Raw genomic sequence first — 25,183 nt, 5'->3', positions numbered from 1 at the left:
CTCGAAAAACAGTGCCCATAGAGAGCCGTGCTTTGAAACAAGGTTTAATTAATGCTTTCATTTTTAGAGCTGCCAAAACACCATGACTTAGGATACTAATGTCACTGAAACTCATTTGTGCCTCCCATCATGGTCTTCAGCATCATTTTTAAAGCTTTGAGTGACAGGCTTCCACATATCATAATGTTACTGATAATCTGATTGCTCACCCTCCATAACTTAGAATCCTCCATAACTCTATTGGGCAGAATCTTCACACATCTGATCTGCATATTTCTTATTTAATAGAAATTAGGGTTAGACTTCTGTTATTTATCCTTATACTAATAATTCCAAGTCCTGGTTTCCCCCTGACCCTGATTTTCAAGGCTGGTGGCATCAGGAACTTATAGTTTGGCTCCCTGGAACCAGGACTTGGTTCTTGAGCAGCCTGCACATTTAGACCAATGCTTCACTGAATACTGAGCCACCTTCTAGTGAAAGCTCCTCCTAACAGACTCACTCACCCATGTCTATCAGAAGAGAAGTGGTTGGAACCATCTACATGTTTCCAAAGCTAAAGTACTTTAAATGCCCCTAGCTCAGGAAGTAGAGTGTAAGGTCACATCCAGAGGTACTCAATAGGCTTATAGGGCAACAATTCATTCTGTTTTATGGGAATAGGGCTTAGGTGGCGATGTCCTTAAGCCCTTGCCACTTATATATAAATGTCATAAAGTGAATGATGTGCCATTAATAACATAGAGGCAATCAGAATTTCAAGCATTAGTAAAAGTGAACAAATATTTCATTTAATGGCAAACAGAAAATACTTCATACTCATATTATGAAGAAATTATTATTATTTAATTTATTTGTTTATTTTGAGACGAGTTTCGTTCTTGTTGCCCAGGCTGGAGAACAGTGGCATGATCTCGGCTCACTGCAACCTCCGCCTCCTGGTTTCAAGCGATTCTCCTGCCTCAGCCTTCTGAGTAGCTGGGATTACAGGCACGCACCACCATGTCCAGCTAATGTTTGTATTTTTAGTAGTGATGGGGTTTCACCATGTTGGTCAGGCTGGTCTTGAACTCCCGACCTCAAGTAATCCATCCACCTCGGCCTCCCAAAGTGCTGGGGTTACAGGCGTGAGCCACCGCGCCTGGCCTAGAAATTATTTACAAATGAACAAGGGAGTAAGGGACTTACCTGAATCTGTAGCTGTAATCATTAAGACAAAGCGCTCTTTTGTTTCCCGATCCAGACTCTGTGTTACTCCAAGTTCTCCACTGGCTGAGAGAGTAAAAGCATTGTCTTCATTACCACCAAACAGAACATATGAGAGTTTGCTGTTAGATCCTTGATCATCATCTCTTGCCACCACCTGTAGAATAGTACATATCAAGATGTGAGTAAAACAAACAATGCATCTCATGAAATAAAATGTCTCCATTAAAAAAAAATGAGGTAAAACTATGTTAAGAGATTCCAAAGATATATTTTTAGATTTTCAAGTAAAAAATAAAAATGGCACACTATAGTATATATCACCTGAGTCTATTTGTGTAAAAATATGTGTAAAGCTAATGCACAGCATTTTTGGAAGGCTTCATAAAAATTTTTAAGAGCAGTTTCACCTAGGTAGTTAAATATATGAAGGAAAAGAGTAGAACAATATTTATAACGAAGTTTCAAACATTTCCATCATTTTAGTTTTTTACTATGTGCAGATATTATCCTTGTGGAACAAAATTCAAAAACACAAATACATAAATGTGTGCAACATGAGTATACACAAAAGAAAGCTAGTGAAATACAATAGTTTCATCAATGAGGAAATTAAGAGGTTCTTAAGTATGACGTTTATAAACCTTTCCTTTTCAAAATTTGCTGTATCTGCAATTGAGCATTTATGGATGAGAATGAGGAGAGAACGGGGAAGCGTAAATGCTGTAGAAGAGGGGAGGTTTTCAAATAGATGTCTTATAATTAAGACAACACTTGCTTTATTTAAATATACTGACCTGAAGAATTGTTCTGGGTAGTGTCCCTAAATTCTCAGGGACACTTACAGAATATGGAGATAGCTCAAATACAGGAACAAAGTCATTAATATCCAGTAGAACAATGCTGACCATGGAGGTATCAGTTCTGGGTGTGCTGCCTCGATCTGTTGCCTGAACAGTTAAATGGTAGGTAGGGGTCTTTTCTCTATCCAAAGGTTTAGCGACAGTGATGGCACCTGTGACAGAGTCTATCCGAAATTCCTGATTGGTATTACCATTAACAATGCCATAGCGAACCTGTCCATTTGTGCCTTCATCTCCATCTGCTGCGAACACTTGTATTATATCTGTTCCAGTAAGTGTGTTTTCATTAATCTCCACTTTATACAAAGCTTGTGCAAAGATGGGGTTGTTATCATTGATGTCAAGTACCATAACTACAACCTCTGTAGATGAAGAGAGAGACGGTTGACCTTTGTCTGTAGCCACCACTGTTAGAGTATAATTAGAAACTTCTTCTCTGTCCAGTTCTCCAGTGAGCCTCACTTCACCATCAATGGTCCCAATACTGAACTTGTTTCCCAAAGGGTTCAGCAGAGTGTACTCAATATAGCTGTTTGGGCCACTATCTGGGTCAGTTGCTTGAGCTTTGAAAACAACAGTATCAATAGGTGTATTTTCTGGAATGTATGTCAATTTAGGGGAAAGAAATGTCGGTGGGTTATCATTTACATCCAACAAAATAATGGAGACTTGAGCAGTGCTTGTGAATCTGGAGGCTGGAATCTGTGGCAGGTCATGCACTTGAACAACCAAGTTGTAGAAGGACTGACTTTCCCGATCCAAAGCTTTTAGGACTTTGAGTACACCATTCTTGTCAACAGTAAACTGCCCAAGGCTATCACCTGAAGCAATGCTATAAGTCAATTGAGAGTTGATGCCTGAAATTAAAGGGAAGAAAAAATTTTCTTAAACATACGCTGATTGCAGAACAAGCTATAGCAAAACTTTTGGCAAGTAATTTGGCATGTTCGATATGCCGTGCATCCAAACACACTTTACGAAATCCTGTGAACAAATGATCTATATATTGCTTGCTATTTACTAGGGTGTTGAAATGTTAAATTACAAAAGTAAAGAGGAACAAAATATTCCAGAGAGCAGATATTTTTCTATATATTTCCTTGTTTCTATCACATAATTCCTGATGGTCCAACACTAACAGTGCCACACGCTATACTATTAGTCAAACATTTGTAACTTTAGTAATTTAGGGAGGCTGACACCAATTTTCAAGAAAGGGTAATAAAATGTTCTGATGTATGGCATTAGTCATGAATGCTGTAAGTGTACTTTTATATTTCGTGTCAAAATCAATAAATACTTATTAATTCCTATTAAGTGTCTAGCTAAGTAATGGACCTTTGAGACAATAGTTCTCTTTCAAATTTTATTAAACATATTTAAAGTTTCTAAAAAGTATTTTTAAAGAAATTGTTAGCAGTAAAATTATACATAAAACTTTCCAAATATAAATGCTCATGCTATTATTGAACTGTATTTAGATACTGTTGATTTTTCTTAGGATCATGTGTCATTTTTTAGTTTAAAAATTGTTTCTAAATCCTCACTTCAGAAAATGATTGCAGAGATTCTTATAACAAAAATGATGTGGAGCATATACATCATCTTACTGTTTTAGTAACTAAAGGTAAATAACAAATAAGCAGTGAAAACAGAAAGAAGTCAGTTTCTGCCTCAGAGTGATGTTTTCTTTTCTGGCCTATAACGACGTGCATTTTTATATCTTATCCTAATGACATTGGAAAAATTACAGGATATTATGATAAAAACATACTGTACATCCAGGTAATCTATCTTTAATAAAGATGTATATTCTGGGACTAGCAAATATCTACTGACTAACTTGAATTACCTACAATTAGCTTCTATATTTCTAACATTAATTTCAACTATCCAGGTTTCTGAATTCTACCTATGAGAAGTGATGTTCACTTTTGGCAAAAGTCGTCTAGAACAATTTAATCACCCTTTTACTCTTCTTTAAAAAAATTCTTTCTCATTATTCTATGAATACTTCAGTTAACTTTTGCCTTTTTTTGAACTTCATCAAGTTCTTTAAGAAGTCAAATTTAACTTGAGTATGAGATTTTTTTCTACCATGTAGAACTCAATGTTTTTAAAAACGCCACACTTACTCTTATTCTGTGACTTTACTGTCTCTAATATCCTTTGCCTAATTTGAAACATGGGAAAAATATTTATGAATATAACTTTCAGACAATGACTTATTAACAAAAATTTCTAGGATAAACAATGATTGAGCAAATCGTTGAAAGGGTAGTTTATTTTTTCCCCCTCATTATGAGTTGTGACTTTTAATCTTTATAGTTTATTTAAGACTACTCACAAGTGAACAAGGAAGAGGTTATAAAGTTCAGAATACTTAGGAGTCTGAAGATCGGGAAAAATATGAATAAATAAAGCTAATAGGTGTCAGAGGTCAATTCACCCGCAGGAAAGAAACAGAATTGTAGAATCTGACTAGAACAAGGTTAACAGCTTATTTCAACCCCTTGTCTTAAAATTCCACAGGCTTTAGAGGATAAAAATTTCCACGATCTTCACATATATATATAAAGCTTTTAGGACTTTCATTACAACGTAAATATATGTATATACATTATATTGTGTGTGTATATATATTTACTCAAACATTATAACATACATATTTGAGTATCTATATATACACACATAGAATTTATTTTTAATTATGTGTATACGTGTGTTTCTATTAACATCTACATATATAGTTACGTTTAATTACTTTTTAAGAAAATTTTCTGCATTTCCTACAAAAAAGTTCATCAGTAAATATTGAATCCCCATTCTTTTGGGGACATGACTATTATTGAGAAATGCAGTTATGAAAACACATGAATGAAAATAAATACCAACAAGCAAAGATATAAAATTTAATTCTAGAGAAGCATATAAAATCTTTCATATCTAAGATCAAAATACATTAAAAATACTGACATTTTACATGGCCTAACATTTCTACAAAAATCAACAGGAATGGGAGCAATTAAATCAAGTATCTGATCATCCTTAGTCCATCATGTATGCTACTTCCTTGAGTAAACAGCTAAATTGCAGAGGCAAAAAGAGAACACGATCCCAAAATTTTATAGTGTTGTTGTAAACAGCAGAACAGCCTCTTTTATAAAGGCAAAAAGTTTGGTAGATGAATGGGTAAGGGAAGTAATAAATTTTAAGCTAACTAAAAGTATAACAAAAGAAAAATTTGCTTTTATATTCAAATACATAATGACAAATATATTAAGTAACAACATTAAAAATAAACTGAAGATTATTATTGTTGATGAAACAAATAAAAAATATAACTACTTTTACATAAAATATTGCCACATTATAGAAGAAGTAGCTCTCATCTCAGGAACTGAAAATTAATTGCTGCAATTACAGGTCATGGAATCCATCTGCATTTACTTTACTGTAAAGAAAATAACTTTTCATTTCTGACAAGTCTAAAAAGTGACTTTGGCCACATACACTACATCTAAAAAATAAGTGCAGACATAGCAAAACTCAAATTTCTCCCGGAATATTTGAAGTATACTGAAAAATACTAAGCTCAGACCATTTTTTTCTATTTTTGCAACAAATATCTGAACCATGAGACAGTAAACACATTATTTTAAAATTATTATTTTTACATTGTTTTAAATTCTAAGCTTTATCCATAAGTGTTGCAATTTAAATCTAGTGGGCTTTAATGGTCCACCAGATCTTTAAACTTCAAACAGCCCACTGTGAACCATTTGTGTTCAACGTTCTCCAAGTCATTTAGTTACATGATTCTTCCTGGCAGTTTTATTGCATACATATGGTTTTATGGTTTCATCATATATATATATATATATATATATATATATACACACACATACACACACACTATATATAGATATGTACATATCTATATATAGTATTTCAGTCTCATGAATAATTTCGTTCTAAGAAGCACAGCACATAAAATATATATTATAAATATATAAAAATATATATAAATAGTAAAATATATTTTAAAAGTATAGGTGTATAGTTTCATGCTATAAAATATGTATATTTACTCACAATCTATAAATGCTATCTTCTAATTTCTATAAAGAACTAATATTTGTCAACTTTTCACATAGCTGCAACACATAGAACTGTTTTGAATAACACCCATCTTTATAAAGCAGTTTCAACAAGGTCATCAGGTCACTGGAATATATGAAACTCAATGGTCTGTATTGTACACCAATATTATATAGCTACATTTATTCAGCAAAAATTCCAATTGTATTATTAGCAAAACATTTTAATATGACTTCCCAATATTTAAAGTGTAAATAATTTATAGGATAACGAAATAACCATCAAAGCCAGAATATTTCCGTGATGCTCCTATTTAAACAGTTTTCCTCAATGTAATACCATATGCTTAGTAGTCTTGATGCTAACAGAGGTATTACCCTTCTTGTGAAAACAGTAAAAGATCTGATTTATTTTTATGAAATCATCATGTAAGCTAAATTTTAAACTCTGACAGAATCCATAGACAGATAACAGATTGTGACATTTATTTTCATATAAAATTCCTTCATCTAAAAAGATGACAATATTACCTCATTGGAACCTTCTGATCAGAGATTGAGATTTATTTGTTAATTTGTTATTTTTAAAAAATGTCTGACTAATATTGTCTGTGAAACACTTGAGACCCTTTTGTGTAACTGAGCTGGAAATTATTACAAACAAGCTTACCTTTGTACAGCCTTATCACTGTCCTTGAAATTCAGAAAGAATAGGAATTGTGTCATATATTTTATGTCAAGGTGCAGGAAATTACACTGATAAACGTATTCAAAACTAAAACAATGAATAAATATAGCTTGAAACTTTTACTCAATGCAATTAAAGGAAAAATATCACAAAAACTTACTTAGAGACAATGGTCAATGTATTTCTGTGCTTACATGTGCATGGAATATTCCAGCAGGTTTTTGACAAACAAAGTTCTTTTCTTTTTCTTTTTAATTTTTTGGTATCTTCCCAGTTTCCCTATATTTTAAGTTATGATGGTAAATAAAACTTATTCCAGGAAAACATACAATTCTATGAAACAATTGGCTCTCTCTAATACATAACTAATAAATCACAAAGAAACATGGTGGAAAATTCTTCACTGTAGAAAAGTTGAGCACAGTCACAGGACAAATAAGAATATATGATTAGCTTTGAAAATATTCTTATCTATGGAATAGGTAAACTAACTAAAAGTTATAGCAGATGAACCAATCTCCAAAATAGGGACTAACCTCAATTATATACAGATATCTAACTGGAGCCAATCCACAGACCTGGGATGAGGTACATGAAATAGAGTGTGCAATGTTCTTAGGCCAGGACTGGGTACATGCAAAACACTTGGCAGATGTCAGTTCTTGAGATTCTTATTAACATCGTTAACATTAAAGTATTGTTACTAACAACAGTAGTAGTAATAGTAGTAGTACTAGCATTACAGCTGTATCTATTTTAGATATATCTTTGTGCCCAATTTTAACTGCACTTAAATTAGAGGAGGAAACATCAAAATGCTCTCACTCAATGAATTCTAAAGAAAGTATTTCCCATTTTACTTATTGAAACATATATAAAATACTGTCCTTTTTGCTTCTCATATCGTTCCAAGTGCCATTTATAGACACTATGAGAAGGAAACTAAGTATAGAATAGAATGTTAAAATAGAATAGTATTCTGAGATTTCACAAATCATCCAAGTCATAAGAATAAGGAAATTCTAAATTGAAATAGATATGCCTGTCACTAGAGACCTATTTCCTCTTCAAAGTACTGTCCCTTGTTTTATATATTGATGAGACAATTTAGTTGCATCCGACATAAGGGAAAAACACGTACTAATTTTCCAGACAATTCAGTTAAAGATTGATAATCCATACAATGTTTTCTCTAATGCTATATTATATGATATGTATACTTACAAAACAAGTGTTAGAAGAAAGGCCAAAGGAGTCAGCTATTAAAATAAAGTTTGCCAATTGCTTTTGCAATAAATACAAATCAAACACATGTAAAGTATAAATTTAATGCAAAATTTTAACTTGATCATTAGCATAAATTAAACAGATCTGAGACTGTTCGAGCTGAAATGAAACCTAGTTAAAATATTATTAGCTGGGCTGGGTGCAGTGGCTCACGCCTGCAATCCCAGTACTTTGGGAGGCCAAGGCAGGCGGGTCATCTGAGGTCAGGAGTTGGAGATTAGCCTGACCAACATGGAGAAACCCCATCTCTACTAAAAATACAAAATTAGCCAGGCGTGGTGGTGCATGCCTGTAATCCTAGCTACTCGGGAGGCTGACGCAGGAGAATTGCTTGAACCTGGGAGGTGGAGGTTGCAGTGAGCCGAGATTGCATCATTGCACTCCAGCCTGGGCAACAAGAGTGAAACTCTGTCTCAAAAAAAAAAAAAAAAAAAATTATTAGCTATTTGTCAGTCAAAAACGTGAAACTTAGTTTTTGCATTCGTAAGCATTTTTACTTAAGTCTTTGCTTTCATTTTGCTTTGAAATTCTATCCTTTTCAAGTTAAAATAACATATGTAAACCTAATATTTTTATTTATCTAACAAAATTATTTTAAAAAAAGTGGTCTTATGACTTCTACATTGCTAAATTGAAACATGACCCTACATTTGGGGGAAAAATAAGATAAAGTTTATAAAACAATACAAGATATGTTTTCTGTTATAAATAAGAATTTAACTGATAAAGTACTTAATTTTTAAAATCCTCTATAGTTCATTTATAATTCTATTCCTCAACTTCGGATCTATATTCACAAAATGCATTTTTGTGACAGCTCAACACAATAAATAAATGTAATATAAATCTGATGACAGTTTATAGATGTTTTAAAAGTTATATTAAATAAAATACATACCATCATCTGCATCAGTAACATTAAACACAAGAACAGTAGATCCTACAGGTAGATTCTCCATTAAAGATGTGCTGTATGAATTCAAGCTGAAAACAGGTGGATTATCATTTACATCTAGAATATTGAAATAAACTCTGATGGTAGTAAATTGTCCCCCACCGTCTTCTGCTCGAACAGTGAGGATATAATATTGCTGTACTTCATAATCTAATAATCGAGTCAAATTAAAGACCCCAGTAATGGGATTCAGGAAAAAGATGCCATCTTCATCATCTTCATTCACAATATATGTAATTTCTCCATTCACACCAGAGTCATCATCTGTGGCTAAAATGGCTGCTACCAAAGAACCTATCAAAAGAATAAATTAATAGTATAAAATCAAGGAAGTAAGAAGTATTACTAAGAGAACATGTAGAAAGAGACCAAAAAATGTATTTGTACAGTAAAATATCTTAACTGAAAACTGCTATGAAAATACAGTGAACATAACATTCTGCAGATTTTGATACTACCATTTCCCTATTTGAATACAGTATGTGACATATCAGATATCCAGTGGACCTCAGGTTTCAGCATAAATTTCCTGAGGAATTAATAATACATCTGATGTTACGTTTCCATCTAGCAGTACCTATCCATAAATATACTGATGAATTCAATCAACATTTAGGGTAGCATATTGCTAGTGTCAGGAATTGAGGATTCCAAAAAATATATAGACTTACGCCCTGGTGATACTACTCTAGAACTTATGTGGTCATTGCAATAACTAAGTTGAGAAATAAGTGTGATGGGATTTCCATAAAGGACTTGCACAAGATATCTTGAGGAATGAAGAAAAAACTGCAGGTAGAAGGAGTCTCCTGTAGATGTTTAATTCCTTTGCCAAACGGAGTTTCTAAAATGTATGGCTTATCATGAATAATCATTCCAAATGTAATTCAGAATAAAATTTTAATTTTACATAAAAATTTCCAATAACGGGAATGAAGCATACACACACACACCAGAAACATGGATATTGAGTACTCAGACTAAAAAAATCACAATATAATATGTTCAAAGAAGCAAGATTATAATTAAAGATTCAGTTTCTCATAACACTTAATGGGCATTTGCTAATACCCAAGCCCTGTGTTAGCAAACTCAATGTACTTTCTAAATTATCCTTTACCTTAACTCTTAACAGGAATTACTGTTTCCATTTACAGGATAGAGAATTGAAACTAAGAGAAATGAATTAACTTGCTGTTGGTCACACAGCTAGTGAGCATTAGAATCAATATTCACAGTTTTTCATGGTTTTTTTTTTTTTGCTGTTCTTTTTATACATAGCCCCCAAATCACATTAGACGTTTTTAAAGCAGAAAGAGTACCAAAACTGTGGTTGACAGAAAATTAATAACCCATGTCACAAATACTTTCAGACACATAAATGGCTAACCTCATTCATCCTAAAAAATTTAGCCATTTGCTTGAGAATTTTACCAAAGATCGCTAATGAAAAGATCCAACAAGCCAGCATATATATTTTTATAACTAGTAGTATATGATTAAAAACTAATCATTGATTAAGAGCAGCCGAAACATAGTATGTAATTTTGGTTCAAAAGCGATTCTTGCAAAATACACATAAGAGACCCATCACCTACCAGGGATTGTGTCCTCAGGAATGTCAAAAGAGTACACGTGTCTGGAAAATTTGGGTGTATGGTCATTCACATCACTGACAGTGATATTAATTCTCATATCCGAGGACTGAAGACCATCATCAGCACGAACTAGCAGTGAATATTTGGAGCGGCGTTCCCTGTCCAACCGCCTGGTTGCTATCAGATCTCCGGATTCTGGGTCAATGCGAAAACTATCATCAGCTCCACTAATGATAGTGTATGTGACGAGAGCATTTGCACCCTAAAAAAAGAGACCAAGCATCTGAGCTATTGGAAGTAGAAAAGCATTGCTCCTTATATTTTCTTTTGAACACGTATTTGACAAAGGAAGGCTTTTTGGCTTTAAGTTCATATGATATTGTAAGACTTAAACAGGTAATGAGAGATAAACTTACTAACTAACTAAACTTACTAACGAAGGCGGTAAAAGCTTTGTATGCCCCAAATTACAAAACATTGCTGAAAGAAATCAACAAAGATACAAACAAATGGAAAGACATCCCAAGTTCATGCATTGGAAGGACTTAATATTGTTAAAATGTCCATGTTATCTATGCAATTTACAAATTCAATACAATTTATATCAAAATCGTAACAGCATTTTTTATACAAATAGGTAAAGCAATTCCAAAATTCAAACGAAACCACAAAGGAGCCTAAATAGCCAAAACAATCTTGAGAAAGATAAACAAAGTTAGAGGTATTGTGCTTCCTGATTTTAAAATATACTACAAAGTTACAGTAATGAATAAAATATTGTGCTGGCATAAAGACACACATATAGACAAACCAAACAGACTAGAAAGTCTATAAATAAATCCATGCATGATAGTCATCTGATATTCCATAAGGCTGCCAAGGATATATAATGGGGAAAGGATAGTCACTTCAACAAGTGGTGTTGGGAAAACTGGATATCCATATGCAAAAGAATGCAAATATACATTATACACAAATATCAATTTAAAATGGATTAAAGACTTAAAATTAAGACCTGAAACTATAGAACTCCTAGAAGAAAATTGCTAAAAGACAGCCTGGGCAATTATTTCATGTATATGACTCCCAAAACAAGCAACATAAGCTAAAGCAGACAAGTGAAAGTATATCAAACTAAAGTTTCTCTACAGTAAACAGTCGAGAAAATGAAAAGGCAATCTATGGGATGTGAGAAAATATTTGCAAACTGTATATCTGATAGAAAGTTAATTTTCAAAATATATAAATAAGTCCTACAACATAATAGCTATAAGTTTGGTAATCCAGTAAAAAAATGGTTAAGGTCTTATATAGATGTTTCTTTAAAAGAATACATAAAAATGGCCAACAAGTGGCCAGGCGTGGTGGCTCACACCTGTAATCCCAGCACTTTGGGAGGCCAAGGTGGGCAGATCACGAGCTCAGGAGATCGAGACCATCCTGGCCAACATGGTGAAACCCCGTCTCTACTAAAAAAAAATTCAAAAAATTAGCCGGGCGTGGTGGCAGGCACCTGGAGTCCCAGCTACTCGGGAGGCTGATGCAGGAGAATGGCATGAACTCGGGAGGCAGAGCTTGCAGTGAGCCGAGATCGCACCACTGTACTCTAGCCTAGGTAACAGAGCAAGACTCTTGTCTCAAAAAAAAAAGGCCAACAAGTATATAAAAAATACTCAGTGTCACTAATCATCAGGGAAATGCAAATCAAAACCACAATGAGAAATCACCTCACACCTGTTGGCATGGCTATCATAGCAAATAAACCAAAACAAGTGTTGGTGAAGAAGTGGAGAAATTGGAACCCTTGTACACTGTTGGTGGGAATGCAAAATGATGCAGCTGTTGTGGAAAAACAGTATGGAGGTCCTCAAAAAAATAACAAATAGAATCACCGTATGATCCAGCAATCCTTTTTTCACAATGGTCATGATTTGGAAACAAACTAAATAGCCATTAACAAATGAATAGATTAAAAAAGGTGATATAGGTTTAGCATCCCTAATCAAAACAAATCCAAAATCCAAATGCCCCAAAATCCAAACATTTTCAAGTGCCAATATGATGTTCAAAGGAAATGCTTATTGGAACATTTCAGATTTTGACATTTCAGATTAGAGATGCTAAATCAGCATGTATAATACAACTTCCAAAATTAAAAAAAAAAAAAAAAGGAATTTGAGACACTTCTGGTCCCAAGTATTTCGGATAAGAAATACTCAACCTGTATATACATACAAAGGAATATTATTCAGCTCAAAAACAAAATGAAATCCTGCCATATGTGACTACATGGATGAGCCTTAAGGATGTTATATTAGATAGTCACAGAAGGACAAATACTGCTTGGTAGGTATTTATATATATGAAGTATCTAAAATGGTCAAACACATAGAAGCAGGGAGTAGAATGGTGGTTTTCCAGGACAGACAGTAGGGAGAAATTAGGAGCTTACAAGCCATGGGTATACATCTTCACTTATGCAAGAGGAATAATTTCTAGATCTACTGTACAACATTGTGCCTATAGTTAACAATACTGTATTGTACATTTAGAAATCTTTTAAAAGGGCAGATCTCACATTAATGTTCTTATCACAATAAAATAAAAATAAAAGCGTATCAAATGAGTGCAATATTTTACAGTCATTCACTATTCATGGACTTGGCTTACTGTTGAACAGTGTGTTAGAGTGGACAATTTTAATATAGAACAAAAGAAGAAAGTCAAGCTAAAATGTTAGAGTATCGGTATATTTTTTGAGAACCTCAAATATAACACAACTTTGCCTCAATTCTACAGCCAAGGAACCCCAATATTGTTTTAATTGGAAGCAATCTTTTAAGGATATTGATATTGCAGTATGGACTAGTGTAGGGAGAGGCCAGAGAAGGCAGATTGTGAATACAGTTGGGGCCCAAGAGACTGAGGCTTCATTTCCCCCAAGTTGCTGAAACAGTTCTGTAAAATGAAAGTCCCTGTTCTGGAAAATGAAAATGGGGGTGATTTCCTACGTACTCTCAGGTCTTTGAGCTGTGACCCTCAAAATTCTGAACTAGAGAGATGGTGGAGAGAAAAACAGAATATTCATAGTGTTTGCTAGCTGCTAAATGCCACCTTGAGCACATCAATTCCAGGGCACTAATTAATTTGTTAAAGGCAAACTAGCAAGGTAAGTACTATTAGAATGCCCATTTTAAAAGAAATTAAGGGATTGGAATCCTGGCTGTCTTGCTCTGAATCAATGCATGGGACAAATTAGTAAAATTTGACAGATTATTGAAAATAGAAATAATACTAATAGCTCTCTCATTTGCTCAACATTTCCATATATATTTTCACTTTTTTAACAACCCCATGTGCAAAGTAAAAGTAAAAAAGAAAAAAAAAGTCTTTTTAAATTTCAAGTTACTTTGGCTGGGAATTAAGAGAGTACTCTTACTGAGGACATTTCAAGGATAGGACCTGCTTTGATGCAGGATAAATAGGAAGTGAAATTTTATTTGTGGTGTATTTAGGGATTGAAGAATAGCATCATAGAAATGGTTATCTGGCAATTAGAGATTTGGGAATGAGGTTTAAAATAAATATCTGAAGGTCATTTTATGTGGGTGTCAGTTGAAGCCACAAGAGTTGTTCAGAAATTAAATTAGAATAGATAGAGATAAGAACACTCATATAAGGACTGAATAAGGATGGTGAAGGAATGGGAAAAAAGAAGAGAAGCAAGGATCGGCAGAGGAAGAAGGAAGAGAGATATTTCTTAATTCTGTATATTACAATCAAAATACTGAGTTTAATATACCCTGTGCTGATTGAGATATGATGCTCTGGGGCCATATTTTGGGGTTGAATTTGTGCTCCATTTATTAGTCATGTGGCATTGGACCACATACTTAACCTCTCCAAGCCCATGTTTCCTCATCTGTACACTGGGATGATAATATTACCTGCCAAAAAGGATTGTTTTGGAGGTTAATTTAGTGAACATATATTTTAAAAACCTAGAACAACCCTTGACAGATAGTAAGCACAGGAAAATGATAGTTGTTATTTTATTCTTATTCTTACTATTTTCTTATAAGAAAAACATGATGGCTTAAATGTATTTGATGACTTAGACTTCTGCAAATGAATAATTTAAATCAAAATATAACTAGAGTTGCTATATATCCATGGGAAAATACAGTATCAGATTTCCTATTATATGTTACTATTGACCTTGACACTAGGTATAAGTAGTGCTAGAAATGTTGACTTCAAAAATTACTCTTTAATTTAATATACTTACCTAAAACAAATATACCATTTATTGTAATTAACCTCAAAGAATGTATTTATTAAAATATAAAGACACAGAGCTCTCAATGAGAATATTAGGAAGAAGGTAAGTTTGGAGTGTATAGGCATGTGAAGCTGACACAGTGGGGGATTACAGCATCCACAGTTTCCATACATCTTTTCCATCATAGCTTACATACATTTTTTCCTTCATGGTCAAACATATAAGGAGATGATTTCTAACAGTCTAAAGCAAAAATATTCCCTCTATATTTAGTGTTAGTTTGTACTGCATTCTTCAGGCCAGTCTTAACATTTAGTAAAATGAATGCCTCAAAGCACATTTAAATTTAATAATGGAACAGCTGAGTCTAAGACATTACCCACATTTACCTTGTATATTCAGGTGTACATTGAATATCTAACGTATTTATTGTAATTTTATGGTTTAACAAAAACATTCAATAAGCATGTGAGAATTCTCATCTGACCACACTCTGTACATTTGTTCTGTTTCACCAGGAATTCCATTATTTTAGTAAAGTGGGTGAGGTATGGAAGTAGCTACATTCAATTCAGACCCATGAAAATAGTAAGTACTTGGAAATTAAGGTAAAGAAAAGAAACGAAAACCTATTTAATGCTATTACAAAAATGGTTTGATATTTAGAAATGCCCTGTCTACAAATGGGCTGTAATAAATAATAATATTCCTAAAGTTGTAATAATTTTTCTGAAAAGAGGTAAACACATCAGGCTGTGTTAATAAAAAACAATCTTTTTCATATTCAAAATCAGCTGATGTGGTGAATTCATAATATTAGTGAATGTCTGAAAATATCTGGCCAAGAGTAATGATTTAATTAGGTCTTTTGAAAAGTCTATTTACTAAATATTCAAAATATGCCATATCAGCAACAAAACAAAAAACAAATATCATGTTTCAGCTTCACTGCAGTGGAAATAATGCTGGTTAAAAATATTCTGCTCTCCGGATGAACCACAGAGACAAAAGCACATAGAAGGAATTCTAAAAGTAAATAGCTATAAATTTCAAATGCATATTAGAACCTTAAATAGTATTTTCAAAAACATGTATGGTACCACGAATCAAAGTTTGAGTATCCTGGCCCATTACTAGCATAATTCTGTTTATAAAAGGGAACAAGAGACAAACAGAGTCATGTGCTTCTGAAACATGTAAATCTTGATCCAACACATTTCAAATGATATCTAAATTAAGTTCAACATGTACATGTTGTTTTATAAAACTGTAATTTCTTTACCCAGGCTTTGTTCTACAGTGCCCTACAAGAGTTCCTATAGCATACTAACACTTATATGTTAGGTAAAGTAATTAATGAAAAGTATATAAATAATTTTTAAAAATCTACACAATTGGCTGATGACCTACATAATCTTGAGTCTTACTCAAACTAGATGAAGAAAGAAAACAGAGCCAGGATTTGAAAAGAGAGAAAATTTTTAGAATATTTTTCCCAAAATTTGGCTAAGAGGTAAGGAGCTGAGAATAAAGTAGAAATAAAACAAAGGTTTATCTAAAAGCATTAATATTTATTATAAGCAACTAAAAACAACAACAAAAAGAAAACAGCCCAAAATTCTAAATGCCATAGGCAGCCATTCTACTTAACATGAAACCAAAGACATGTGAGTTCCTCATGTCAAGAGTTATAGTCAGTCAGCAGTTATTAAAACGTTATTAAATTGTTTAAGAGAAAAATGCATTTAAGAAGATAAACAACTTTGTAAGCTTTTTCTTTAAAAAACAACGGTTGTAGTTTTACTGAAATGCCCCCCTTTCCTTTAATGTTGTAGGTGCACCTAGTTACTCCCTCCCATCCTCTTTGCCTTTCTACACTCACACACAAACAAATCTAGTTACAAGAATGTGGTGATTTTTATGCCTTCAGGCACAGTCACACTTCATACATATTGTCAGCATCCCTCTCTACCCCTGAATTGCTAACAGCCTTCCCTCCAATTCTCTTGTTTATTCCAACGTTATAGCCTTATACTTTTCTGGCCCTAATTCCCCACTCTGTCTCATCTCAAAAGTACTTCTTATATATCCTAGCTATCATCACTTTACATTCTGTATTTTTCTTAACTAGCATGTCTAAGTGATAACGCCTGCAAGGTTACTTACATTTTTTTTTAAACTTAAAAAACAAAGCTCAGTAGAAATAAAATAAAAATTCACAAAAACAAGTGTTGGTCTAAATACCCAGATGTATAAGGACCTTCCTAGGCTTCCTCTAGTCTCATCATAAATGTAAACATAGCTTAAAAGATGAACTTGGAGGCAATGCAAGTGTGTGCACACATACACAAACACACACACGGAAGTCAGATGGAGAAAAATAAGAATGCTGGCAGCATTGCATTTATACTAATACTTACATGAAATATTCTTAAAGAGAAAATATTGGGAAGGAAATAAAATTATAACAGTATCAAGAGAACAGTATTAAAAGGGTTGAGTGTTGGAATCTCTGAAATAACCATTTCTTAAGAGAGCAGTATGATGATTAAAACAACTAAATTTCCAAATGCAATTCTACCCGTGATTCCTGTAATTCCTATTAAATAATCCCACTCTAATTACAATATTCCATGGAGTAAATAGCCATCCCATTAGAATATCTATTATAATTAACATGATTATTACTTCATTCTTTTAAAGTGATTAGAATAAATCACTTCAAATAAATGAGTTTTATTTGCTGTGTTCTTAGAGTATAACCAATGAAATAGTCATTACAATTTCAATTATTTGATGTCAATTGTCCTATGCCAATTACATGAGTTTTTTGTTATTGCTGCTACTTTCAAATAAGAGTTAATGAAATTTTATGAATTGATAAATCAAAATGTATATTATCAATGATAAACTTTAAGAAAATGAAATATTTACTGAATTATGGCTAATGATATCACATATCTATCAACAATAGAAATATTAAGTCAGATAACTCTTTTAAAGCTAGCTAAATTTGAAATAAGTGTGAACTTCACATTGTAAAATTAAGTAGAATGTACTAAACATAAAACATCGTATCTTTTCTAATAGCAAATTGCAATTACCTAAATGTCTATGCTTTATTTTGTTCATTCGTAATAGTTAGATTTTGGCAAAATGTATAAATGACTAAGTCATTACCTTTCTTTAGTGGCAGTTAAAATTATTTTATTATTTATTTATTTAAATTTTTAAGGTTACAGAAATACATTTATAAAGCACTTATTCATATGCCAGGAATCAAGTTTCTGGTATTTCTGAGTTTAGATGAGAGGAAGAAAATTAAATTCTCTGTTCTGTGTTCAGCTTGGCTTAAGGGGAAAGAGGTAAGGAGATACTGGTGTCTGGAAAGTTACTCCTCTTCCTTAAACTCCAGAACATTAATTAAACTCCTTACCCAGTAAAGAGAAAATAAGCTATGGAGTTTTTTTCATAAGAAAAATACAAATCACAAATTATTTGTTTCCATGCCATTTGAAACATAATAATTACATAGCTGAACTTAATATATAAATATAGAAAATAGTAATCTAAACCTTAAAATTCTGTAGTTTTAAATTATTTGCTTTTAACAATTACAAATAAAATAAAAACCAATCCTTAGCTGCTATAAGATTAGCAAAGGGGAATAATAATGGCATAAAATAGAGATACCTCTTTAGATATTTTTATTATTAAAGAAAAAAAATAATTTGGCTAAGTAACCTAAGGTGCAAGCAGCAAGTGAGTTGTGGATTGCTGATCAGAGGAAAATTACCTCTTGATAGTAATCTCTTTTTTAACATTTTTATGTTACATTTCAAGAATTAATGTTCTTTGGAAAGGAGCACACATGCTTAACCTTAATTATTGGGTAATAAAAGTAGTCAACATATCCTAGAAATTTGATAAATCACTGCACTACGAAGTTTCACAAATTCAGAGACATGCTTGAGCTACCTCATCAGCATCCATGGCTGTCAGCTGCATAATCTTAGAGCCATCTCCAATGTTCTCCTCTACCGTGAGATCCAGCATGTCCGTTGGAAATACTGGTGGATTGTCATTGATATCCTGAAGTGTTATTTCTACCTACAAAGAAAAAGGAAACAATGTGTGAATGACTCCCACGTGTCTGCAAGATACCAATTAAAATGACTACCAGGAATCCACGCAATCAAGACTGCCAAAATGAATTGGAACCTTTGCATCTAACATCCAAACAACAGAAACTACCCCTAGGGAAAAGTTGTGAAATCTTTACACGAAAACATAAAGTCGAAATAAAAATCGTCTGCCTTGTTGATAAGTAACTGATTTTAAATAGTGGCCATGGAGTTTATACTAGAAAAGGTCCACTGATTAACTGTCATTTTAATCCCCAGATTTGCACATCACTATGGAACTGCCAAGGCTCAGCACTGTCTGTCATTCAACCATTAAATGCTGCCTGACACACAGAGGAGGTGGTGTAAAATTTCTTGCTGAAATGTTTACATATTGGCAACTAATGTCTTGGGGAAATAAAGAAGTTCACATGTTGTTTTAAGAATCACTCAGAATTTCCCCCTTTAAAGTCCACGCTCAACCTTTAATGGGAAGAAAAATACATCTTTTCTTTCTATTTCCACTCGTATCAGCACTCTCCATTTGTGACTAAAGCTAAGCCATCATTTCTTTCAGATGTCATGTGGATATAGGTTGCAAATATTAACAGCTTTGTTTAAAAGATCCTAGCCAGAGTTATTTGTTTGTTTCCTCACCTAAGAAAAAATGTTTAGAAGAAAGGATTTGTGAAGTATAAAATAATAACTTCAAACTCTGTATTTTCTCTTTTGAGTTAGGTGCTAATAGCTCAAGTTCTGGTAAGAAAAGGGGAAAGACAGCTGCTAATAAAACTGAAATCTTCCCAGTTAGATCACAAAATTAAGTCATCCATTTAATTAAAAAACCCACCCATCCATTTAGCTAGGATATAACCAGGGCATGTTTGTCATAGGATAAAATGTCATCTTTTATAGTTATGCTGTAAAAACTCCATCAGTGATGAGTGATAAGGATGAATCTGAAGGAAGTGGGGAGGGCAAAATAATTCTGATTTCTCCTTTCCCAGGAAGAATGGAAGCTGTGGGAAGGGGAGAGGCAGTAAGTAGGACTGTCATCATTCTCTGAAAAGGAATGAATGGGAAATATACGAGAGCTAGACAAATAAATGAGCAATTTATAAAAATAGAAAACAATATATAAAATTAAATACTAAATAATTGTTATACCTCTAGTTCCACCTTTTAGTAGAAGAGTGGATCATAAAACAAATGGCTCAAATGAGTCCAGAGAATGGTGAAGACAGGCAAGTCTCAGCAGTTAGAAATCTGACACTTCTGATTTTGGCTAGCAACAACCATTCTCGACACCATTTGCTTTAAGGAAATGCCCACAGCAACTACAACTGCAGCCTGGAAGATGCATTTCCAACTTCCTTGCAGGGTTGTAAATATCATGGGTTTTAGAATTAGAGAGACCAGACTTCAAATTCCTGTCTGACACTTATTAGCTAGATGAACTCGGGCACTTAATTTCTCTTAGCCTCAGTCCATCCTTTTAAAATCAGTATAATAATATGTGTCCTAGAGTATTTTGTGAAGACTAAATCCTGATGATATAGGTAAAGAAAATGCTTAACACAGTTTCTGGCACAGAGTGAAGTATTCTATAAAAAGTCAAGATCTTGGTTTTCAAGCTGTTAGGACAGATCTGGAAGCTTCTTAGAGCCAGAGAAAGGCTTTGAGAAAAGGTATTTTAAAAAATCATAATTCCAGTCCCACATACAGGTTCAACTGGCACATACTGAATGTACACTGAGTTTTCATGTGGGAAGAGCTTTGAAATACACACACACATACATATTATATATATATATATATATATATACACACACACACACATACACATACATATATGTAATGAATGTTCTTCAGAAATTACTAAATATCTTCACTTTATACACGTAAATTTTTTGTATATATATGCATAGTCCTTAAAACAAGAAAAAATGACAAAAGGTAACTGAATGCATCATAATTCAACTCTGAACTTTTAGATTCATAGAATTTAAAAAAATTCTAAATTGTCTTTCATCTGTAATCTTATGACTTTATTGGGAAAGCAACAAGCCACCCTTGTGCATGCTAGGGGTGTGTGTGTGCGAGCGCGTGCTCGCATGCATGCGTGTGCATGTATGATTTTGTAAATGTCTTTGTGAAAAAATGTACGTGTGTTTATGTAAGTATGTGTGGGTGTGTGTAAATGTGTGCATGTAAGTGTGTATGTGCAGGGAAGAACATTAAATTGAGCGTAAGGAAGGTCTAGATTGACACCAATTAAATATGACCATCAAAGGCACATCAGGAAACAGAGTCACACACTAGGAACAAGTTGAGTATACCTAAAAGATGTCTCAGTGTAACTGGTGGGTCCATGAATTTAGCAAGCCAATTCTATATTTTAATAGTTTTAATAAAATAACTAATAAACATACCTGATTTTTTTTAGGTTATATGTGTATGTGGATACATACACACCTACACACACATATATACATATAAAAACCTCAGCAGAGCCCTATGACCTAAGAACTTTATCTCCCATTGGATAGATGAGTTAATGAAAGTCCAGTGGTAAGGAACGACCTAGTGCCACAGAGCTAATTAGTCAGTAAAGAAAACTTACACAGTCTCATGCGTGTGTGTTCAAAAAACATAATGAATCATGTTTTTAAAATATATGCTACAGCTATACAAATATATTTTCATAAATGTGCATTTCATTCACATCCGGAATCTGGATCACTTACATAAGAACTAACTAACTATTAATCAATCTCTCTCTGTCAAAATTTTTTAAAAAACTAAACTAGGGGATCACTACATAGTGCTCTAGAAGTCTGTGATCCCGTATGCTCTGTGAGATTTTGGTCATTTCAGATACGGAAAAGTCTTTCTTTTTGTTTTAGTAGAGACAGTAAATTTAGTTAAATATTATTGAGTTCAAAACTGTACCTTTTTGAATGAATCTATATAGACCAGTTGTATATACAGATCTAGACCATTTCATCATCATTATATTCTGATATGTGCAAAGTTATATTTTTCGTAAGAATTCCATAGGTCATTTATTTAATAAATCAGTCTATCCTCTTTCCCAAAATTAGTGTCATCTTGCCATTCTAAAAGTGAATAATGGCCGGGCACGGTGGTTCACACCTGCAATCCCAACGCTTTGGGAGGCCTAGGCAGGGGAATCACCTGAGGTCAGGACAAGCCTGAGTTCAATACCAGCCTGGCCAACATGGCAAAACCCCATCACTACTGAAAATACAAAAATTAGTTGGGCATGGTGGCGTGCACCTGTAATCCCAGCTACTCAGGAGGCTGAGACAGGAGAATCGCTTGAACCCAGGATGCAGAGGTTGCAGTGAGCCAAGATGGCATCACTGCAGTCCAGCCTCAGCGACAGAGTGAGACTCTGTCTCAAAAAAGAATAAAAAAGAAAAGTGAATAACTTCATATTCCATTTCTTGAAAATCTAGATATTTTTCCTTAATTGCCCATTCCCTTTTCTCTACTCCACAGTTCCTTAGATATAACTGAAAAGCTTTCAGCATGGCTTGGCAAAGTTCTCTCAGTAGCCTGGGGTTTTAATCATCTAGGAGAGAAGATCTGAACTCATTAGCATAGATAAGTGTTATCCTGCCATTTCTTCACTTATCCAGATCCTTAGTGCCATGGTTTTATCTACCAAGAATTGCAAGATTCTGAACCCATTTACATGTGATGTGGTCACTAAATCTAACATTTATTCATTGAATATTTTAGAATCTGTCACATAACAAGTATGTATTAGTCACCAAAATATATAAAAGAAAATAAGACAAGTCAGCATCCCTTGTAGAAAATAGGTGATGTACTTTAATAGCAATATTTACAAACAGAAGCAGTCATCCCTGGGAAAATACACTGTTGACATCTTGATTCCAGAAGTTTGTCTTTAAATTGCTTCCTTGTTGCCATTGGTGTTACTATTTATCTTGATGATTCTAAATCCTAACATGTGCTTGGTTCACTCTCAGATCTGACACCAACCATTACTATACCTTCTTTAGACTAAGGTTTGGTGTGATTTATTTTAAAACGTTATATAAAACACAAGAATTGAACATTAGAAGTTTAGAGAAAAAAGCAGGAAACAATAACTACATTTTTATAATTCTTAAAACCCTTTTATTTCTATACAATTTAGATCACTTTAAATAATGAAGACAGTTGTTATTAGTGGTTTAGCTTAAAATTCTGAGATCTTAAAAGTCTACAATATTATTTCTAAACTAAAAAAGCATATGTTGTAAAAATTAAAGGACAAACCCAATACTACTACATAGTTAAGCTTTCAGTGCCAGCATTGCCCCTCTTAGTGTTTTACATTTATCTTTACATTTGTTTAGACTGGAGGTAAAATTGCATTCAAATAAACATTTTGCAAAAACACAAATCACATTTCAAACTCAGAAGTTTCTCTTCATGAGTGGCTACATTTTGAATAAAAACAAAACACAATCTGGCAATAGCTTTTGTAATTGAAGTTCAGAACAACTTAAGGTATCAACTCTGAAAGTCTGTAAAAACTGCCCTTTAAAGATGAAGATTCATGATCCCGTTAAGATAAGGCACTTCCATGTTTTCTGCATGCCTACCAAATGTTGACCTTTGTGCTCAGATATCTGGTCCTTTAAAAATGTGTGTGGTTTCACCTGCTACAATTAGAAGAAATGTAGTTGGCAGATCTGTGCTTGACTTACAATAAACACTCCAGCTGCAGCTAATGGTTGAGCTAAGGTATCACCCACTGCCACTACCGTTGTTACCATTTAGGTAGCTTCACAAGAATGACTTTCTTGACTGAGTCACCTGAGCCCTGAGCAGTGAAACTCTGGTAAATGAAATAATTTTATTTAGAGACAAACACATGACTGAGATTAAAGGAGCTAATAACCAATTAGTTCACAAATGATCTGTCTTTTGGTAATTTTATAAAAGTAAAATTTAAGTTAGAAATATGCCTTTAAATATTGTTACCAAATTATTTTATGCTGAAGGAATAAAATCCCTGGTATTCAGCTTGCTGAAGAGTCAAATGGATATTTTAAAACTAAAAAATATTTCTGTGGGAATAGTGCATAAAATAATATAATGCTTTTCTCTTTTTTTTATAATATGCAGTCTATCATTTTATTTTGCTCTACATCAAGAATGTTATTATACATGGGGATTAATTTTTTAAATGTTTCAGCATACAACTACATAACTAAGGAACAATCATTACCTAACAATAGCTAATATCAAACCATTATATATTTGTGGATCTAATGATAAAACATGCTATTTCCCCGATTTAAATTGATATTATGAAAGTAGAAGATTATATTCAAGTTAAAGGAAATGACTAAAATAGCAAAGTCCATTATGAGTTCATTCCCCTGTTAATAAACTGATAATTGCATGGTGGTTGCCACCTCAACCACAATTCTAAACATATTCTTAAATGCATATCCTCTCTGCAGCTTAAATCAAATGGTTCTTAATGAACGGGATGAAAAAATCTAAACATATTTTAATTCACAACCTTCCTGCAATCTACATAAAATGGTTCTCAAATAAAGAAGAAAAACAATCTTTTGTTTTCTTTTGGGAGACCGTAGGATTTGTAGTACACTGAAAGTTCAGAAATCCATTCATTTGCAAGTCAACATACTAATACTTTTTGTAGGAATCTTAAATATCATCAAGTCCATTTCCGTTCCATTTCTGTTATTTTACAGAGAGTCAAAATTAAGGCACTGAAATGTCAAGTGATTTATCTAAGAAAAACAATGTTAAGCCTCCTACTCGAGGGCACTGATTTTTCCAGAGTAGTGGAGACAGCCAGGGCTGTGGAGCAAGCTGAATGATGTGCCTAAGACACAATGTCTCTGATCTTTGCACAGAGAGAATGATCTTTCATATAAAATATGTATTTTATGTCAACAAGAAAATAATTTCTGATGAAAATAATATTTGATGGGCTACTTTAAAAAACATTTTATTCACTTCTTGCCTATTTTTAGGTTCTTTTATATTTATATTAAGATAAA

At 33.2% G+C, this 25,183-nt stretch overlaps 1 protein-coding gene across 3 annotated transcripts in view; it reads right to left on the bottom strand.

Annotated features, from left to right (window-relative positions):
- FAT4 (FAT atypical cadherin 4) overlaps positions 1-25,183 on the bottom strand; it is a 177,930-nt gene that overhangs the window by 75,150 nt on the left and 77,597 nt on the right. For all 3 annotated transcript variants that reach the window (XM_055384176.2, XM_019026020.4, XM_055384177.2), the window contains 5 exons: positions 18,958-19,089; positions 10,698-10,959; positions 9,043-9,393; positions 2,004-2,926; positions 1,189-1,363 (listed from right to left, as the gene is read on the bottom strand). In XM_055384176.2, coding sequence (XP_055240151.2) covers positions 1,189-1,363; positions 2,004-2,926; positions 9,043-9,393; positions 10,698-10,959; positions 18,958-19,089 — 1,843 coding nt within the window. The remainder of the gene's footprint in view (positions 1-1,188; positions 1,364-2,003; positions 2,927-9,042; positions 9,394-10,697; positions 10,960-18,957; positions 19,090-25,183) is intronic.

Source organism: Gorilla gorilla, chromosome 3, assembly GCF_029281585.2.
Source record: "Gorilla gorilla gorilla isolate KB3781 chromosome 3, NHGRI_mGorGor1-v2.1_pri, whole genome shotgun sequence".
NCBI classification, from domain to species: Eukaryota; Metazoa; Chordata; class Mammalia; order Primates; family Hominidae; genus Gorilla; species Gorilla gorilla.
Note: the sequence above shows the minus strand (reverse complement) of the source record. Positions and strands in the feature narration are given on the sequence as shown.